Below are 21,508 nucleotides of genomic sequence, written 5' to 3' on the forward strand. Positions count from 1 at the left end.
GGTCACCGAACTCATACAAACAAGGTTGGGGCAATCTCCACAACTTAATTGGAGGCTCCCAACAACACCATGAAGCTTCACCACAATGGAATATGGCTTCGAGGTAAACACAAATGCTCGGGGCAATCTTCACAACCTAATTGGAGACCCCGACGCTTGCCCAGAGCTTTACACCACAATGATTGAGCTCCGAGGCACAACCAAGCTTCTAGGACGCCAAGGCATCCACGAAGAACAATTTCCAGGGTACCAAGCACCGTGGGGAACTCAAACCTATGCAGGAGATGCAATGGCAAGGGCACATGGAGTGCCCAAGTCCTTCTCTCTCAAACCCCCCTCTAGGTCACCGCATCTCCTCAGAAGTGCCATGGATCATCATGCATCACCCTCTTCTAGTCCCCGAGACACGAGAACTGGACGATGTAGAGGATATATCTGAGTGGCCTGAATTTTGCTTCTTGAGCGAGGTCCCAAGCTCTCCTCATGTTGCAGAAGAACCACGTCTGACTATAGGTGTTGCATGTGTTCACCCTATCAATTTCCACCCAACGAACAACATCCTCTGGAGCTTCTCTCTTGTCAAACACGATATCGTCTAGATCTTCCTCCTTGAGCCCAAGTTCTTGCATCGTCATCTCGACGTCGCTAACCCCAGAGGACCTGGAGTTCTCGCCTAAAGCCATCTAGATCACTCACCCGATGAAGATTCGATCGGGTTGTTGCAGGAACCCTAAGTCCGCAGCCCCAACTTGCTCCAACACCCATCCCCCTCTTCCCTCTACGCTCCATAATCGGGGAAGGAGCAGCAACGACCGGAGCGGAGATCGTGGTAGGGATGACCAAACTCCACAAAGGCGACGATCGCCTCCCGGAGGAACATAACCCTAACGTGAGGGAAAACCCCGTCTATTGCAACTCAGCTCTATGTTAGATCAATTGGTAGCACAGTCCCTCGATAAAAGCCATTCGTTTGGCCCGATTGATGATTGGAAGTTTTGTACCCTTGGCATCCTTTCATGGCTGCCGTCTAAATCCGTGCTCCGTTTCACGTCAAGGTCTATGCAACCTAGATTTCATCATGGCCCACCTCGAGTGCTTCGAGAAGTTTCGCCCGCTGCGACTCGGGCGCGACTGTGTCTCGGAGAGAGTCAGCTTTCGCTGAAGCTGCTCGCAAATGGGCCGATCCAATAAGCACGAGCAACGAGGCGCCGGCCTAAATGGGTCGGCCCAGCTCGCGCGAGACGACTACCTTGATTTTTTCTGTTTGTTTGACCTTTTCTTTTCTTTGTTTGATTTCCTTTTTTACTTTTGTTTACACTTTCAAATATTATAAACATATATAATACAAAAATATACTTTTCATAATATTTTGGAAAATGTTAATCATGCATTTGGAAAATGTTAAATGTGTATAGAAAGTGTGTTGTCATGTATACGAAAAATGTTAACAATAAATATACGATGTGTGTGAAAAAGGTTGATCATGTATTCAACATACGTTCATTAAGCATTTGAAAAAATGTTAAACAAGTAATAGAAATGTTAATCAAGCGTTTGAAAACTGTTCAATGTGTATAAGTGTTGACCATATATTTTAAAAATGTTATTTTTTCATTTAAAAAAATATTGATCTAGCATATGAAAATACTAAATGTTTATAGAAAAAGTGTTTACCATGTATTAGAATTTTTTTAATCTTGTACTTTGAAAAATGTTCAACAAGCATTTGAAAAAAATGTTTAATTGTGTAAATAAAAAAAATGACCATGAATTCAAAAAAGGTTAATATTGTATTTAAAAATATTAATCAAGCTCTTGAAAAATATTTAAAAATGTGTATAGATAAAATGTTGATGATGTATTTAGAAAATGTTAAACTTCTATTTGAAAATTGGAAAATATGCATTAGAAAAATTTATTAGATATGGAAAACAAGTAGACATAAAAATAAAGAAGATTTAAAACATTATGTACGATTCATAGAAGATAACTAGGGGGAGCACGATTCACATAAGATATTCTCCCTACCTGGGAAGAATGTATTTCTTTTCCGGCTTTCTTACATGCTCCCTGGTCATTACATTTGTGTACTTTTATTTGTATTAGCAAAAGTGGAATTCAGATTTATTTATTTTTGCATCATAACAAATGTGTATAATGAATGCTTGCAATGGAGGTTTGCCTTTGATCCTAAGTCAGTGGAGGTAGATACTTCAATTTGTTTAAACTTGAGACACAAGCTGTCATTCTTCGATTAGTTACAGCTCAGTTTTTAAAGAGATAGCTGCCATTTACCAGGTGGCGCCCCAGCAACACTAGTGATGCATGAACAGGGGGAGCGAGCGAGCTTTGCCGCAAAAGCTATGAGCATGATTGGTCGGTTATCAAATTTTGGCTAGCATCACAAGTTGAGAACTTTCACAGGTCTGACATAGATAGATACCCCCTCCGTTGTAGATACTAGTTTCATACTCCTTTTAACATGTTTTTGAAGTTTTATCGAGCATGCATGGATGTCCCAATAGCTCGTCTTCTCTAAATTTTGTTTTTCGAAGTGTTAAGTTCAACTCAAAAGAAGACACCTTTCAGTAGGTTCAGATTTGCCAGTTCTGCTGCACACCATCAGAAACGGCTGCCTCAAGTACCAGCATCAGAAAACCCAGAACATTTTCGGGTCTGACATAAATAGATGATACGAGTCTCATTCATATACCAGCATCACAAATTCAGAAATTTGCGGGTCTGGCATTTTCGGGTCTGACATAAATAGATGATACGAGTCTCATTCATATACCAGCATCACAAATTCAGAAATTTGCGGGTCTGGCACAGATACGAGTCTTTACACTAGAGGGGGGCTACATCATTTACAGTCCACGAGCCACCAGCAAGGCAACAGGATGTCACCAAAACGGCTCTTGTTCAGAGCAGAACAGGAGATTTGCCTTCAGCTCTACCACATCAGTACCACCTCAATCCGCATCACAACCGTCCATGGAAACATCTCAGAACTAATAACAGCTAAGACGGTCTACACACCATTGCCCCTAGTCCTAAATCCTAATCGACTCCTCGCGGCGGTTCACTCACGCGTTACTTCGGATCGTCGCCAGAACACACCGCCTTTTTTAGCATCAGCCACAGCTCATTGTTCCTTCCAGATCCTCCCGGTGACCCGCAGCTTGAGCTCCTTCCTGTCGCCACCGGAGAAGCACAGGGCCATGTTGCGCTGGATGATGAGCCCGTCGTAGCTGTCCCGCACTTTCCTGTGGCTATCCCTGATGCTCCGAGGGATGCCCTGCCAGGTCATCTTACGGTTGATGCCTCCGACCTCCAGGCTGTAGGTGTAGTTCTTGGCCTCGGCGTCGTCTCCCATGAACCTGAGGAAGGCGATGTAGACCGGCGCCATGCCCAGCTGGAACGCCTCGAAGTGCAAGCAGAAGTACTGCCCAAAGCAGCTGAAAACCTGGACAGATATGCTAGAGTTAGTTCCACAACTCTCACTTCCATGAAGAAGAAAAACATAAGCAGGTGGATAATTGTAGCATGCACTGTCGAGAGCAACCTTGCTTAATTGAGTTGTTAAGTATGCAGGCACTTAGTGAACGATCAGCAATCCATAAGACTATAACTCATGTTATCAAAACTATCAAAGATACACCTTTAGTGTCTGGATCTTGGTCAGAGGATGTGAGGACTAATCTACTGCCATAGTATTTCAGATCATAAACAGAGGTAGGTGATAATTACCGTAAGCATCCATGTGGCATTCTCAACTTCATGAGGATTTGATTTGACATAACGATGATTAAAGGTGCTTCCACTGTGCATGTCAACCTTATGATCGTCCTTCAGATGATTCACTAGATATGGAATGTCACCAGTGACAGTGCATTCAGATCCCGCATATGGGCAAGTGTAGGGTCTGTATTGGCACTGTGATTCATGTTTCAGCTTGCAATAATAAGGATATATTCCCACGCATCCAAAGTTCTGGAACTTGCACGGAACCTCTAGAGAGGCGGCAACCTTCTCCAGAGCAAGGCATCTTATGTTACCCAATTCACTCCTGCAAGTTGGGCAGCGATTATGAACCCTTGGCTTGCATCCAGAACAAATGGTATGGCCATTGGAGCACTGCAAGCACAAATGTGAAAAAATAGTTAAAGAACCTCCAGAAAGATTCATAGTAAGCTTTCTGTCAATATGCAGTGTAAATTCAAATAATCATGAGATATCAGGCCATCCTAGTAAAACCATTTGACAAGTAGCAATCTGGACAACGTCAAAAATGAAAATAAAAAAGGCTTGCAATGTTGTAAGTTCAAAATGTTTGCAGGGCGCTAGTCACAGGTAGGCCTGATGCATGGGGTGGTTAACAGAAAGGAAGGGATCTCTCCTAGTAGGGAGAAAGGGATTCATAGAAAAAGGTCACCAACCAAAATTCTATTTTAGCTAAATCACCCTTTTCACATTCTTTTGCAACTGGATATTCTTAACTGATCACATATATCGGCATACACATGGAAAGCCAAAAGCCTTGAATAAGGTTAATATAATGCAACCGAGATGCTATAGTCAAATGAAATCAGTTGAGCAAGAAGGCATACCTGATGAATTGGAGGATACATGGCAACCAAACACACAGGGCATTCCAATAGCTCACGCACATTGCTAGAAACTATGACATTTGGTTTCGGTGAATGCTCGATAAGATCACCAACGAGTTCTGCGGCGTCTAACATCTCAATCTTTGGAGGGTCAATAACTTCAGCATCAATGTCGTCAAGATAGGCAGCTGAGGCCATGACCAAACCTATAGAGCAGAATCCTGTATGGAGGAAAACGAAATCAAGAGGAAATTTTAGGCTTCAAAGTAAACGTAACATATATTATCATCAATTTAAATGATAGGAGAGTTTATCCACACAAAACATTTCCTTATCAAATTAGCTCACTTTTGTAAGGAACACACAGACGTAAATTTCATCCTAAGTCAATCATAATATGACTCAACTGCACTTAAAGGTTCTGTAAAGAAGATCATTAACGGTGCAGAAATCATGAGCGCATATGGGCTTGGATCTCAGACAAGTTTGTACTATTTGACCCAGAAAGTCTTGTTAGGTTGCATCATGACACAGCAAAAAAAAAAAAAAGATGGCACGGTGCTTGTTCTCAGTTTCTCACCGTTTTCAGCAAAAGGTTTGAAGGTTTTCCGCCTTTTACGGTACTTTTGGTTCAGATTTCCAGTCAATTGTTTTCTTTAGTGTGAATCCATGTAACTGAATCCAAATTTAGGTAAGCACCCAGTACAACTTTACTTTGCTGAAAAATCAATGCACGCCGACAGTTGAAGATCACATGAATGCCACTTCTCCAAATATATCAAAGGAAGCTAAGAAAATGATGGTTGGTCAGTTAATCATGAGGGCAGATGGGTTTTGGCCCAGCAAGTGTTGTTAGGTCACATCGTTCCATGCTAAACAAAAAGCATACATGGCGCTTGTTTTCATCTTTTTCAGCAAGAGATTGAAGGTTCCCTTTACTGTACGTTTGGTTCAGCTTTCTAGCCAACTGTTTTCTTCAGTGTCAATAAGTGAATCAAAATTTAGTGGAGTACTCAACATGACCTTATTTTGCTGAAAAATCAATGCACACCGACAGCTGAGAACCACATCAGTGCCATTTCTCCAACTATATAAGAGGAAACCAAGGACATGTTGGTTGGTCGGCTAATCTAGCCATAACTAGGACTAACTGCATCACTGAAAAGAGCAGGGATGCAAGAGCAGGAAATATGATAGCGTTGGGAAATGATGGGAGTGGTGGAACTTCCATGAACCTCCACTACACCTTGTACTGCACTCACAGCAGCTGCTGCAGCATAAAGTTGCAGTGAACAACTCGGACAAGTAGTGCGGGGGCATGGAGTTGATGACATGAAACATCTTTCCACCTCATGCAAGGAGATGCCATCAACATGCAGGAGCTATAATCATCGCCAATCAACAGCAACCCCGCTGAATCCTGTCTTCTTCCTTTATGTACTACTCCTAGATTAGAAATCATGACTACCGGAAGCGGAAATGCAGAAACAAACAGAGCAACGAAAACATCATTACCTAACTCGGAAACACAAACTAGCAGGCCGCAGGCTGAGGTTCGTACCAAACTCCGTCAGATCAGATCAGCCGTACGAAACCCCCCGTGGCGATAACCGGATAATCTATCCATCGACTTGGCTGTGTCCCGCGCCCAAGTGCCCTAGCACCGTAGTGGGGCGGGGAACTACTGTAGTAACGCGCATCTAGGCACGAACGAATACTCTGAATGAAGAAGCCGCAAAATCTCCCGACCCTGGACCGAAAACCCTAATAACCGGCAGCCGCCGCCCGCGCGCCAGGCACCCGCATTCCCGATCCCGCGCGCGCATCCGAACCGGAAACCCGCACGCGCCCCTCAAGATCCAATACCCAACCAAGAAACAGGGAGAACTGGCGCTACCTTGGGATTCAGGAGGCGGCGATCGGAGCGGCCGGGCGGAGAAGAGGGTGGTGGGGAGGGCTGGCTGGTCCGTTTGACCTTCACTCGGATAGGGGGGGGACGGAGTGTTGCTGGGTGGGGTGGTACTGTGGCGGAGGGCTCGAGATGGGGGAGGGGGAGGAGGAGGACGGAGGGGGGCGAGCGCGTTTCGAATTAAAGCCCCAGTCTTTGCGAGGCTCCGTCTCTGTCCTCCTCGGCCGAGCCGCCGTCTCTTTCGTCAGTCTTTGTGGAGAGGGGCGTGTTTTCCTCGGGGTTCGGTTTGGAGGGAAGGGAAAGGCGCCGTTTTTATCAGGGCAAAGAAAATCTCTGTTCCATTTAGTAATGGTGGGCTGATGAAGGTGTGGGCCCTGTCCCCCGGCCGGATCACGCAGAGGGGGGGGATCAACGGTCAAAAACAGTTACTGCTACTCCGGTCCGGCTCTCTGAACCTGTACTGCTACTGCTACTAGTGTTTTAAATGGAGATCAGGCCTCCCACCAAAAACAAGGTTGGAGATCAGGCCGGTAAATTTCGTCAAAGTTTAAGAGAAATTATTGGAAAACCACCGTAAATTCATTCATTAGAGTTAAATTAAAAAGCTACATACGGATGTATATAGACATGTTTTAGAGTGTAAATTCATTCATTTTACTTCGTATGTAGTCCAGTAGTGAAAAAAAACTCTAAAAGGACTTATATTTTGAAACAGAGGGAGTAGATATTTTCTAGGTATTTTTCTTTTACAGTATTATGTTGACAAAAAAAATGATTCGTTTATTTATTTTTGCGTTACCTGATATGCGTGAAATGCTTCGAACAGGTCAAGCGAGAGGTGACAAAAACACACGATGCAGGAAAAGAGGAGGGAAACCCAATGCCCGTGATTAGGTTTCTCTGCTGCTTCGCTTTCCTGCCCTGCCCTGATTAGTCAGATGGCGCTCGTAAACCCCTCCGCCTGTCCCTGCCATGACATGTCATATGCTGTGCAGGATTCAACTTCTTTTTTAATGTCTAGTGGGAGTCGGTCAGCTTTGGCGCAGCAGCTTGCCAAAGGAAGGAGCCAGCTTTGGCAGAGCGAGCGAGTCTAGTCTAGCGTTTGCACCCCCGAAAGGGAAAAGACAGAGCAAGCATTTACGAAAGAGAAACTTAATTCCAACGCTCGCCAAGGAGGAACCAAGAAAATGTTTTCCCTTCATGGGAATCACCAACAAGGTCTGGGTGTTTCTACCAGGTTGGCCACGTTTTTTTTTTTTTAAACACGGTACAGTACAACAGATGGTTTCTATCGAGAGAGAATGTTATTTTTACCGGAGCACCGGCGCACGTGAAATGTTTTATCCATTGGTTTACTGGACCAGACAAAGTGGTCTGAGACGAGAAGATTACCGTTGCAACTACGGTTTTGAATCGCTACAACCTGCCAACGGGCTGCAATTTGAGACATTCAATGACACGAACCAGAACCACCACTATACCGGATCCACCTTGGCCTTTTCTTTCTAGTACCTCGGTGACTTAACTAACAGTCTTACTCCGTCTGACCAGGCAGTAGTAACGACTATAACAAGCACAAAATCCATCTCGATCTCGAAAGGCGGTAAAAACAAGGAGAAAAGCACGGCGCGCATCACCTACTAGTAGTACCGTGTGACCGTACGACCCCTTCCACCCGTGCCGATCGGCGCGTGGTTAACCACGGAGTAATCACGCATTTACCAACACCGGGGAGTGGTTAACCACCATGTCCGTCGCTTGCTTATTACTTCCACATCAATAAAACCGGCCAATAAAACCAAGGCCCTGTTTGGATACTCTAACTTGGCTAGAGGTTAGAGTTAGTTTCTAACTTTAGTCTAACCATAAGCTAACTCTAGCCTTTTGTGGTGTTTGGATGTAAAGGTTAGTTTGACAATAAATGCACATTTTTCAATCATGTGTCTCTTTTAGGCCTTCCGTAATGGGAGTATCTTAGCGCAGTATTATAGGCAATTTGCTTATGTGGCACCATAGTTAATGAAGAAAGAGAGTGTAGTTGTATCTTAGGCTGCTCATAATGGGGAGTAACTAGGAGTAGTAACATAATGTTGTTACTACTCTATGTTACTACCTCCATAGTGGGGAGTAACATACATGTGGTGTCATGCAAACTAGCATTTATTAGGTTATAGACACATAATGCATTGAAATATGTGATGTGATGGTAACTAGCTATGTTACTACCACCATCTCTCTCCGCATTAATTACTTGTCACGTCAGATTTTTTTACCTACGTGGCGTTGATGTTACTACTTAGTTACTTCCCACTATGGCTAGTCTTATATAACATACCGCTCTAGCACGAGATCATAGGCAAAAAAAGATGCTAGCCCAATCACAAGCAAGTATTAGCCCCAAAACATTTAATGCAACTTATTTTAGATACAACCTCTAAGAAACAATGCATTATGATGGTTGTTTCTTAGATCCTAGTCATACCTAGGATAACACGCTAAGATACAATGCATTACGAAAGGCCTTAACCAGGATTTGTTGTGGCCAGCTCTTGTGTAGGCCTGGTGCAGGGGTATGGAGGAGGATGGAGGCGACAGGTGGCAGGCGGACGGGGCGGCCTGGTGGCGAGCGACGCGGGAGGATGGAGAGGAAAGGATAAGATGCGGGAGGTGGAGAGGATCCCATGCGGTCAAAATATATTTTTTTACCTGTCCATCCTCAAATAGCTCCAATTAGTGGGTTAGTTTGCATCTAACCCATGTGTTTGGATATTTTGGGAGCTAGTTCAGCTCAAACTAGCTCAAGCACTGGGATCCAAACAGGGCCCAAGTATGGTAATTACTGTCAGAGTAACACAGTGGAGAGTGCTACTACGTACTTTAATGATTACTACTTGCTCATAGATGCTTGCCAAAGGCACCCATGAAAAACGACTTTCTAATTCAGATTCAGCAGGCCAAGCTTTTCCACACTTCATCTTGTGAAGAGGCAACACATGCTCCATAACGATTCAAACGTCGATAAGAAATGTCATAAGGAGGAGCAGTACAATTTATATCATTGTCGTCATATCTAACAAGTTACAACATGCATGGAACAGACATTGATACAAATGGTTTGCTGGGACACTACGGGTGAGATTACAGAATCCAACAGCTTATTAGTTTTATTATTATAGGGGCTCCAGCTTCTCCCCTACCTCGAACCAGAAGAAGACGGACCTGCGGGCGTAGATGGCCCGCACGCGCTGAAGCGCCAGGGTCCCGTTGGTCCGGACGGCCTTGGCGCCGCCTTCGATCCTGGTGCGGACGACCGTCACGCCGTGCCCCTGCTGCTCCTTGAGGGACGACGGCAGTGAGTTGTATTCGATCGCCGTGCTGACTATCGGGAAGGACAGGTAGTCGAGAGGGTTTGGCTCGCACTGCAGCAAGCACTCCTGAATGGTTAGCTTGCCGCTCCGATGGAGAAGGCAGCATCCGAGCTCCGCCTTGATGGTGAGGTTGGCGATCTTGCACGTGGAAAGGAACTCCAGTGCACTGTGCAGATAGGTTATGTACAAAGACATGAGATTGTATGAACACGTTTAACAGTTTAAAGACTTTTACTTTCTTAGTTTAATGACAAACTTTTTTTTTTGACCAGTTTTACTGACAAACATTCACAAAATTAACTCACACTGCCACCTTAATTTACAGACGAGCATTCACAAATGAAGGAGCTATAAACTATCATAACCGCTAGCATCCCAAAGATATCATTCCTGGTCTCAACATTCTAAAAGTTAGATTAGAACAATCTCAATGCAGGTCTATTTCGAAAGCTTTTCCTTTCTACCACGGCACATGGCAAAAACGGTGTTTTCAGCTAAACTTTACCAAAAACTGAAACAAAAAAGTGCTCTCAGAAAGAAAAGAAAAACCTGTGCGAAACGAAACATTATAACTGTGGCCGGCTACACCAAAAAGTGGCAGAATTAGGCAAAGAGCAACCTAGCCATCACGCCGGGTATGTAATTGACAGGAAGCTTCATAATCAGGTTTATTAAGTGTATTGAAGGGAGGACTTTCAATGGCAGGAGAAACTCGGTATTGTAAAAATGAACTACTATAATGACAACACATAATGACCGGTGGCAGCAGTACCAAACCATAACTAAACAGTATAAAACACAGGGAAATATAACAACAGAAGAAAAGAGCATACTTGTCGGAGCCACGGGAACATGTCAATACAGTGTCATCAGGAAGCTCACCCCCGCCAATCTGATGGAATAGAAAATGACAAACATAAGCACACAGTTGCACCAACAATACAATTGTGAATAGTGCAAGAAACGTTTCACCAGAGAAAAATTCTACTGAGATAACAAGGAACATGGATGGCAAAACTTACAATGCAAAGGGGCTTCTTTATTTGGATATTACATGCAAGATAGGTGCCACCGGCAGCAATTAGAATAGTGTCACCGGGCCTTCAACAAAGCAGAGGTCATCCCGGACATCCTTCATTCCGCCAATGTACAATGAGATGGAAAAAACAAACCTAGCAGCAGAAATAGCAGCCTCGAGATTTGGATAAACTCCAGGCTCCTTTACATCTCTGAGCGGCCTCTCAACACGCAACCACAACCGAGGATGGCATGCAAGGAAGCGCCATCTGTGGCAAACGAGGGCGGTGTTATACCTATCTGCAGGTTCAAAAATGAAATGCTAAAAACAGCTCATTTTTCATGGAAGAGAAATGATAGGAGTGACACAATGAAGAACCTTAGCAGTAAGTTAAGGTTTGGCTGTCTAGAAAATAGAAATACGATCAAGAATTATTTTTCTTTCAAAACTACCAAAACCCTTCCAATTTCCACTGTGTGGGCAATATATAATCAGATTATTTGTTTTTCATTCAACCAGCATAAACAATGGAGAAGTGGGAACAGTACCAACTGACTAACCAATGGACAAGTGAGAACAGTACCAACTGACTAACCAATGGGCAAGTGAGAACCAGTACCTAACTCACTAACCGTAGTTCTCAGGGAATAAGACTTGACATAGACCAGTTTTCCATCTGTGGGCAGTCTAAATAAGGGTATAAGACCAATCAACGTCTTTGCATCCACACTACTTAATAAGTGCATCAACTCTTTGTTTGGTTTAACCAATGAAGATACACAAACAGGATCAGAAATGCAGTCATTACGAACCAGCCACGTTAAAATCCAATTCTGGTCCTGCCCAACACAATCAGGCTAGCAAAACATTCCTTGATGTTAAAAAAAATCGCGGCACAGGCATTAAGGGATACCACTGTTATCAGAACAGCCACAGTGGGCCAACGAACTAGGTGACCCACGATTCAAAATGCAGCCGCGATGCCAAAAGGATCGAATTCAGCCCCCTCCTCACAACAACACCAGTTAGAACAGGGCGACTTATAAAGTCTGTCAATATCAGAGTGAAACGTATTCAAACCCTGGCAATTTGGTCGGACAACCACTTGAGCAAACTCTCTGCAGTCCCAACTCCCAAGTCCAAAGCCCACACAAGATCTAATTTTGAGACATCGTTCACCACCCAAGGTGCCTTATTCCATCACTTCCAACAGTATATCCCCAAATCCCACTAATTTAGCAATACGGCCGCGCGAAATCAGTGCCAATGCGACAAATCACCCCAGAACCCTATCTTGCTCCCAACAGAAGCAGGTCAAAGCCTTTTTTTTTGTGTGTGTGTGTGTGCGTGTGTGGTGGGGGGGGGGGGGGGGGGGGGGGATTCATTGTCCTGCTTATCCACTAATTCTCTACGATTCCACCCAAATCCAAAGTCAACCACGCACAACAGCTACTGATTCTTTCTCAACTCGTCTCTCCTGCTAAGGTGAGGTGGGGGGAAATCGGATCGAACCTGGGATCGGGCTGAGGAAGCTGAAGATATGCATGAGGCAGCCGTCGTCCAGGCTGTTCACCGGCGCCTCCTCCCACGGCGCCGCCTCGCGCAGCCGCTTCGCCATCTCCTCTCCGGAACCCCCTCCAGTCTCCACGGGATGCGGTGCCGCCGTTAGCGAGGTCGACGAGAGCACGGGGACACGACACGATATCTCGCCCCACCCTCCCTGATTTTTTCCACGCTTCCTGGTCGATCCGGCCCCACCTATCACTCGTATTGCTCTAACGCACACCGTATATTAGGCCCTGCTTGGGATACCGTTTTCTACATAATACGAGTGTAAAAGAAATACATACCTCCACCCATCGGTTTAATTTCCAACCGAAAACTACTCATGTCCAGTAAAATACACTTGTAAATTTACACTCCTGTATTAAATTACAACCATATCAAATGCGCCAAGGAGGAATCTAAATTGTTTTTATGGTGCGAAATTGTCCGGACGGAACACACATCGTAAATGAAACTGTATTTCACTATAGCTTTTTTTTTTTTCCTCCTGCCCCGGCGAGCCGTCTCCGACCATGGCGTGCCTCGCCCTAGCGCCCCTGCTCGCCCCCGCTTGTCTTGGCGTCGTCCGTTCCTGACCATGCATGCAGTGGAGAAGCCCTGCGTTGCCCGCCCCCAATTGAGCTCGACACCGCCCATCCCCGATTGAGCTCGACACTGGCCGTCGTCATGCGTGCGTTCCCTGTCGTGGCCGCATGATCTCCCTCACCTTGCCCCGCTCTTTTCCGGTGCCGCTCCACCCTGATTCAAGCCGCCGGTGGCCTGCTACATCCTGCCTGTGGACGGCCTCGTATAGGCAGTGTAGGTCGAGCTCACCGCAATTTGGGCCGGCGGCGATAAATTCCAGCTTGCGGCGGCTTCTTCCGACATGCGGCAACGGATTCCGGTGAGTTTCACGTAGATTCCAGCGTGCTCCGCGGCGCGGTAAAATAACCGTCAGTTTACGATTTTGAACGGAAAAAAGATCCAAACAAAAACATTAAAAACATCCAACCCGTAAATAACTTGGAGGGGCGCGGTAAAGTCCTTCCTCCGAGTCGCAAAAACACAATTCCCCCTCCCCAGCCCTTTGATGCCATGTATCCCGAGGAAGCCGATGGCGGAAGGGACATTTCAGCTCGCGCGCTCCCCACATCCTCTTGCGCAGACACCCGTTAGTGTCGCCGGTGACCGTAACCTGCGATTCCGGCCAATTCGGCCAGTGGAATCGCGCCGCCTGCCCCGGATCCGACGAGGCGAGCCACTACGACGTTGTCGCCGCCCCGGATCGGCTGCCAGCCGCACCGGATTCACCGAACCGCCACCGTCGCCGCCGCCCGGGTGAGCCCCTTTCCCTTCCCCTTGAGCCCCACGGTTGCCGTAAAATTTCGTTCATACGAGCTTCGATACGTTTTTAGATGCATTTGAGCTCATGCGAGCAATTTTTGCTTGAGGATTCGTCCTTGTCGGACGACTCAGACGTGGAAACGATGCTCGAGCGTCATCGTCAGCAGATGGTCGTGGCAGTCCTAGCCTGAAGGAGGAGGAGGATCGAAACTGCAAAAGACAACGAGGTTCAACCGTCGACCGTCTTTGCATCCCTCGCAACCGCCATCTCGGAAGTCTGATCTTGATGCAAGACTACTGTTGGAAATATGCCCTAGAGGCAATAAAAAATTGGTTATTATTATATTTTCTTGTTCATGATAATCGTTTATTATCCATGCTAGAATTGTATTGATTGGACACTCAAATACATGTGTGATACATAGACAACACACTATCCCTAGTGAGCCTCTAGTTGACTAGCTCGTTGATCAAAGATGGTCAAGATTTCCTGGCCATAGACAAGTGTTGTCACTTGATAACGGGATCACGCCATTAAGAGAATGATGTGATGGACAAGACCCAAACTATAAACGTAGCATATGATCATGTTATTTTGTTGCTATTGTTTTTTGCATGTGAGGTATACATTCCTATGGCCATGAGATCATGTAACTCACTAACACCGAAGGAATGCCTTATATGTACCAAACGTCGGAACGTTACTCGGTGACTATAAAGGTGCTCTACATGTATCTTCGAAGATGTCCGTTGAGTTAGCATGGACCAAGACTGGGATTTGTCACTCCGTGTGATGGAGAGGTATCTCGGGGACCACTCGGTAATAAAACATCACAAACAAGCCTTGCAAGCAATGTGACTAAAGAGTTAGCCACGAGATCCTGTATTACGCAACGAGTAAAGAGACTTGCCGGTAATGAGATTGAAATAGGTATGTCGATACTGACGATCGAATCTCGGGCAAGTAACATATCGAAGGACAAAGGGAATGATATACGGGATTGTGTGAATCCTTGACATAGAGGTTCAACCGATAAGATCTTCGTAGAATATGTAGGATTCAATATGGATGTCCAGGTCCCGCTATTGGATATTGACCGGAGAGTGTCTCGGTAACGTTTCGGTATAGTTGAGTTATAGGTGTTGGTGATCGAAGGTTGTTAGGAGTCCCGGATGAGATCCTGGACATCACGGGGAGCTCCGGAATGGTCCGGAGATAAAGATTGATATATAGGAAGTCTTGTTTTGGTCACAAGGAAAGTTTCGGGCTCATTGACAGTGTACCGGGAGGGGTGTGACGACCCAAGTTCCTTGTGGGCTGTGAGAAGAGGAGGACCAGCCCCTGGTGGGCTGGCTGAAGCCTCTCAAGGCCCATGCGGCTAGGAGAAGAGATAAAAGGTAAAAGACCTTTAAAAGGAAGGGAAGGAGGAGTCTTCCCAAAGTAGTCTGGGAAGGTTGACTCTTCCTTGGTTCGGCTGACCCCTTATCCTTGGAGTAGGGGCCAAGGCTGCCTCCTCTCCTCTCCTCCTATATATACTAGAGGTTTTTGAGGGTTTTGCACACAACAATCAGCCACGTGCTGCCCTCTCTCTAGATCCGTTTCTCCTCTAGTCTAGTTTTCAGCGGTGCTTAGGCGAAGCCCTGCTGGACTAGCTCCACCACCATCGCCATCACGCCGTCGCGCTGCCGGAGAACTCATCTACCTCTCTGCCCCCTCTTGCTGGATCAAGAAGGCGGAGATCATCGTCGAGTTATAGTGTGCCGAACGCGGAGATGTCGTCCGTTCGGCGCTAGATCGGGACGGATCGTGGGATGGCGGTGATTTGGACCGCGAAGACGTTCCACTACATCAACCGCGTTTCTTAACGCTTCCCGCTTAGCGATCTACAAAGGTATGTGGATCCGATCTCCCTCTCGTAGATGATCATCACCATGATAGGTCTTCATGTGCGTAGGAATTTTTTTGTTTCCCATGCAACGTTCCCCAACAGTGGCATCATGAACTAGGTTCATGCGTAGATGGTATCTCGAGTAGAACACAAAAGAGTTTGTGGGCATTGATGTTCAATTTTCTGCCCTCCTTCGTCTTTTCTTGATTCGGCGGCATTGTTGGATTGAAGCGGTCCGGACCAACTTTACTCGTACGCTTACAAGAGACCGGTTTCATCGACTGACATGCAACTTGTTGCATAAAGATGACTGGCGGGTGTCTGTTTCTTCAACTTTAGTTGAATCGGATTTGACCGAGGCGGTCCTTAGAGAAGGTTAAATAGCAATGTGCATATCACCGTTGTGGCTTTGCGTAAGTAAGATGCGATCATACTAGATACCCATAGCAGCCACGTAAAACATGCAACAACAAATTAGAGGACGTCTAACTTACTTTTGCACGGTATGCTTGTGATGTGATATGGCCAATGACATGATATGATATATTGTATGTATGAGATGATCATGTTGTAATAGTTAAATATCGACTTGCACGTCGATGCTACAGCAACCGGCAGGAGCCATACGGTTGTCTTTAAATTCATTTTGCGCTTGCAGATGCTCTTGCTATATCGCTAGGCAGTAGCTTTAGTAGTAACAACATAGATAGCGCGACAACCTCGATGGCAGCACGATGATGGAGATCATGGTACGACACCGGTGACTATGGATATCATGCGGTGCTTTGGTGATGGATATCAAGAAGCACAAGTTCATGGCCATATCATGTCACTTTTGATATGCATGTGATGTTAATCCTTTTATGCACCTTATTTTGCTTAGGACGAGGTAGCATTATAAGGTGATCCCTCACTAAAATTTCAAGATAAAAGTGTGTTCTCCCCGACTGTTCACCGTTGCGACAGTTCATCGTTTCGAGACACCACGTGATGATGGGGTGTGATAGGATCAACGTTCACATACAACGGGTGCAAAAGAGTTGCACACTCGGAACACTCGGGTTAAACTTGACGAGCCTAGCATGTACATACATGGCCTCGGAACACAAGAGACCGAAAGGTCGAGCATGAATCATATAGTTGATATGATCAACATGGAGATGTTCACCATTGAAACTAATCTCAACTCACGTGATGATCGGACTTGAGTTAGTGGATTTGGATCATGTGCCACTTGAATGACTAGAGGGATGTCTATTTGAGTGGGAGTTCTTAAGTAATATGACTAAATGAACTCATTATCATGAACATAGTCAAAAGGTCTTTGCAAATTATGTTGTAGTTTGCGCTCTAGCTCTACTGTTTTAGATATGATCCTAGAGAAGATTTAGTTGAAAGTTGATAGTAGCAATTATGCGGACTCGGTCCGTAAACTGAGGATTGTCTACATTGTTGTGCAGAAGGCTTATGTCCTTAATGCACCGCTCGGTGTGCTGAACCTCGAGCGTCTTCTGTGGATGTTGCGAACATATGACATACACGTCTTTGATGACTACGTGATAGTTCAATGCGTAATGCTTAACGGCTTAGAATTGAGGCGTCGAAGACGTTTTGAACGTCACGGAACATATGAGATGTTCCAAGAGATGAAATTGGGATTTCATGCTCGTGCCCTTGTTGAGAGGTATGAGACCTCCGACAAGATTCTTTGTCTACAAAGTAAGGGAGAAAAACTCAACCGTTGAGCATGTGCTTAGATTGTCTGAATGCTAAAATCGCTTGAATCGAGTGGGAGTTAATGTTCCAGATGAGATAGTGATGGTTCTCCAAAGTCACTGCCACCAAGCTACTAGAGCTTCTTGATGAACTATAACATATCAGGGATAGAGATGATGATCCTTGAGCTATTCGTGATGTTTGACACCGCGAAAGTATAAATCAAAAAGGAGCATCAATTGTTGATGGTTAGTAAAACCACTAGTTTCAAGAAGGGCAAGGGCAAGAAGGGATACTTCATGAAACGACAAACCAGTTGATGCGCTAGTGAAGAGACCCAAGGTTGAACCCAAACCCGAGACTAAGTGCTTCTGTAATGAGGGGAACAATCACTGAAGAGGGACTACCTTAGGTACTTGGTAGATGAGAAGGCTGGCAAATTCGACAAATGTATATTGGATATACATGTTATTGATGTGTACTTTACTAGTACTCCTAGTAGCACTAGGGTATTAGATACCGGTTCGGTTGCTAAGTGTTAGTAATTGGAAATAAAAGCTACGGAATAAACAAAGACTAGCTAAAGTCTATGTGACGATATGTGTTGGAAGTGTTTACAAGGTTGATGTGATCAAACATCGCACGCTCCCTCTACCATCGGGATTAGTGTTAAACCTAAATAATTGTTATTTAGTGTTTGCGTTCAGCATAGACATGATTAGATTGTGTTTATCGCAACACGGTTATTCATTTAAAGAGAATAAATGTTACTATGTTTATTTGAATAATACCTTCAATGGTCTTGCACCTAAATTGAATGGTTTATTGAATCTTGATCGTAGTGATACACATGTTCATAATATTGTTGCCAAAAGATACAAAGTAGTAATGATATTATCACTTACTTGTGGCACTGCCGCTTGAGTCATATTGGTGTAAAACGCATGAAGAAGCTCCATACTAATGGATATTTGGACTCACTCGTTTTTGAATCATTTGGGACATGCGAACCATGCCTATTTGTGTAAACGCATGAAGAAACTCCATGCAGATGGATTGTTTAGACTCACTTGAGACATGCAAATCATGCCACTCGGGCAAGATGACCGAAGGCCTCATTTTCAGGCCCCGTTTGTTTAAAAGTCCTAGGACTTTTTTTAGTCCCAACTAAAAAGTCCCTAGTCCCTACCTGTTTGGTTCCAGGGACTAAACATGGACTAGAGGTTATTAAATGACAAGCTAAAAGCCCAGGTTACCCCTACTAATGGACTAGAGCTTATTAAATGACATGCTAAAAGCAGGGGCACTGTTGGAAAAAGTCCCAAAAAAGACTCTCCCTTAGGGACTTCTTTCTTTAGTCCCAAATGCCCACTTTTAGTCCCTAAAAGTCCCTCCTGTTTGGTTTAGATGGGACTAAAAGGGATTTTTTAGTCCCTAAACCAAAAAGTCTGTGTAAACAAACACCCCCTTAGTAAGATGGAACAAGAAAGTAACTTACTGGAAGTAATACATTTTGATGTATGCAGTCCAACGAGTACTGAGGCACACAGTGGTCATTGTTATGTTCTAACTTCACAGATGATTTGAGTAGATATTAGTGTATTTGCTTGATAAAATGCATGTCTGAATTATTGAAAGGTTCAAGTAATTTCAGAGTGAAGTTGAAGATCGCCGTGATAAGAGGACAAAATGTCTACGATATGATCATAGAGATAAATACGTGAGTTGTGAGTTTCGTACACAATTAAGACAATGTGAAAATTGTTTCATAAATCATGCCGCCTGGAACACCATAGTGTGATGGTGTGTCCGAACGTCATAGTCATTCCCTATTGGATATGGTGCATACTATGATGTCTCTTATCGAATTATCACTATCGTTTTTGGGTTAGGCATTAGAGACAACCGCATTCACTTTAAATAGGGCACCACGTAATTCCGTTGAGATGACACCGTATGAACTATGGTTTGGAGAAACCTATGGTGTCGTTTCTTAAAAGTTTGGGCTGGGACGCTTATGTGAAAAAGTTTCAGCCTGATAAGCTCGAACCCAAAGCGGATAAATGCATCTTCATAGGATACCCAAAACAGTTGGGTACATCTCCTATCTCAGATCCGGAAGTAAAGTGTTTGTTTCTAGAAATTGGTCCTTTCTCGGGAAATTGTTTCTCTCGAAAGAATTGAGTGGGAGGATGGTGGAAACTTGATGATGTTATTGAACCGTCACTTCAACCAGTGTGTAGCAGGGCGCAGGAAGTTGTTCGTGTGGCGCCTACGCCAATTGAAGTGGAAGCTGATGATAGTCATCATGAAGCTTCAGATCAAGTTACTACAACCTCGTAGGTTGACAAGGTCACATACTGCTCCAGAGTGGTACGGTAACCCTGTCTTGGAGGTCATGTTGTTGGACAACAATGAACCTACGAACTATGGAGAAGCGATGGTGGGCCCAGATTCCAACAAATGGTTGGAGGACATGAAATACGAGAGAGGATCCATGTATGAAAACAAAGTGTAGACTTTGGAACAACTACTTGATGGTCATAAGGTTGTTAGGTACAAATGGATTTTTAAAAGGAAGACAAACGATGATGGTGAATAGTCACCATTAAGAAAGCTCGACTTGTCGCAAAGATGTTTCCGACAAGTTCAAAAAGTTGACTATGATGAGACTTTCTCACTCGTAGCGATGCTTAAAGTCTGTTGGAATTATGTTAGCAGCTGCTGCATTATTTATGAAATCTTGCAAATAGGATGTCAAAACATTGTTTTCGTCAATGGTTTCCTTGAGGAAAGGTTGTATGTGATACAACCAGAAGGTTTTGTCGATCCTAAGGATGCTAACAACTATGCAAGCTCTAGCGATCCTTCTATGGACTGGAGTAAGCATCTCGGAGTTGGAATATGCGCTTTGATGAGATGATCAAAGCTTTTGGATTTATACAAAGTTTATTAGAAATTTGTATTTCCAAGTAAAAGAGTGGGAGCACTATAGAATTTCTGATGAGTATATGTGGTTGTCATATTGTTGATCGGAAATAATGTAGAATTTCTAGAAACCATAAAGGGTTGTTTGAAAGGAATTTTTCAAAGGAAAACCTGGATTAAGCTACTTGAAAATTGAGCATCAAGATCTATAGAGATAGATTAAGACGCTTAATTAAACTTTCAATGAAACACATGCCTTGACAAGGTTTTGAAGGAGTTCAAAATAGATCGGCAAATAAGGAGTTCTTGGCTGTGTTGTAAGGTGTGAATTTGAGTAAGACTCAAAGCCCGACCACGACAGAAGAAAGAGAAAGGACGAAGGTCGTCCCCTATGCATTAGCCGTAGGCTCTATCGTATGCTATGATGTGTACCACACCTGATGTGTGCCATGCCATGAATCTGTCAAGGGGTACGAAAGTGATCCAGGAGTGGATTACTGGAAAGTGGACTAAGGATTTTTTTTCTTGATTATGGAGGTGATAAAAGAGTTCGTCGTAAAGGGTTACTTCGATGGAAGCTTTGACACTAATCCGAATAACTGTGAGTAGTAAACCGGATTCGTATAGTAGAGCAGTCATTTGAAATAATTCCAAATGGCGTGTGGTAGCAGAATCTGTAGGATGACATAGAGATTTGTAAAGCACACACGGATGTAAAAGGTCCAGACCCGTTAACTAAAAACCTCTCTCACAAGAAAGACATGATCGGACCCTAGAACTATATGGGTGTTAGATTCATTACACTCACATATAGTGATGTGAACTAGATTATTGACTCTAGTGCAAGTGGGAGACTGTTGGAAATATGCCCTAGAGGCAATAATAAATTGGTTATTATTATATTTCCTTGTTCATGATAATCGTTTATTATCCATGCTAGAATTGTATTGATTGGACACTCAAATACATCCGTGGATACATAGGCAACACACTATCCCTAGTGAGCCTCTAGTTGACTAGCTCGTTGATCAAAGATGGTCAAGGTTTCCTGGCCATAGACAAGCGTTGTCACTTGATAACGGGATCACATCATTAGGAGAATGATGTGATGGACAAGACCCAAACTATAAACGTAGCATATGATCATGTTATTTTGTTGCTATTGTTTTTTGCGTGTCAAG

At 44.3% G+C, this 21,508-nt stretch overlaps 2 protein-coding genes across 2 annotated transcripts; both read right to left on the minus strand.

The window, feature by feature from the left end:
* Nucleotides 1-2,677: 2,677 nt before the first annotated feature.
* Nucleotides 2,678-6,740, minus strand: LOC123424892 (E3 ubiquitin-protein ligase DIS1). The gene is made up of 4 exons (XM_045108583.1): nucleotides 6,508-6,740; nucleotides 4,611-4,831; nucleotides 3,751-4,137; nucleotides 2,678-3,466 (listed from the first exon to the last, which is right to left on the minus strand). The coding sequence occupies exons 2-4, from the start codon at nucleotides 4,806-4,808 to the stop codon at nucleotides 3,146-3,148; spliced, it is 906 nt and encodes a 301-aa protein (XP_044964518.1). The 5' UTR covers nucleotides 4,809-4,831; nucleotides 6,508-6,740; the 3' UTR covers nucleotides 2,678-3,145.
* A 2,780-nt stretch (nucleotides 6,741-9,520) lies between these two features.
* On the minus strand, nucleotides 9,521-12,659 carry LOC123424896 (F-box protein SKIP5). The gene is made up of 5 exons (XM_045108586.1): nucleotides 12,418-12,659; nucleotides 11,060-11,204; nucleotides 10,910-10,988; nucleotides 10,721-10,779; nucleotides 9,521-10,053 (listed from the first exon to the last, which is right to left on the minus strand). The coding sequence occupies exons 1-5, from the start codon at nucleotides 12,521-12,523 to the stop codon at nucleotides 9,690-9,692; spliced, it is 753 nt and encodes a 250-aa protein (XP_044964521.1). The 5' UTR covers nucleotides 12,524-12,659; the 3' UTR covers nucleotides 9,521-9,689.
* Between the last annotated feature and the right edge of the window lie 8,849 nt (nucleotides 12,660-21,508).

The sequence above is a fragment of the Hordeum vulgare genome, chromosome 2H (genome assembly GCF_904849725.1).
Source record: "Hordeum vulgare subsp. vulgare chromosome 2H, MorexV3_pseudomolecules_assembly, whole genome shotgun sequence".
Classification (NCBI taxonomy): domain Eukaryota; kingdom Viridiplantae; phylum Streptophyta; class Magnoliopsida; order Poales; family Poaceae; genus Hordeum; species Hordeum vulgare.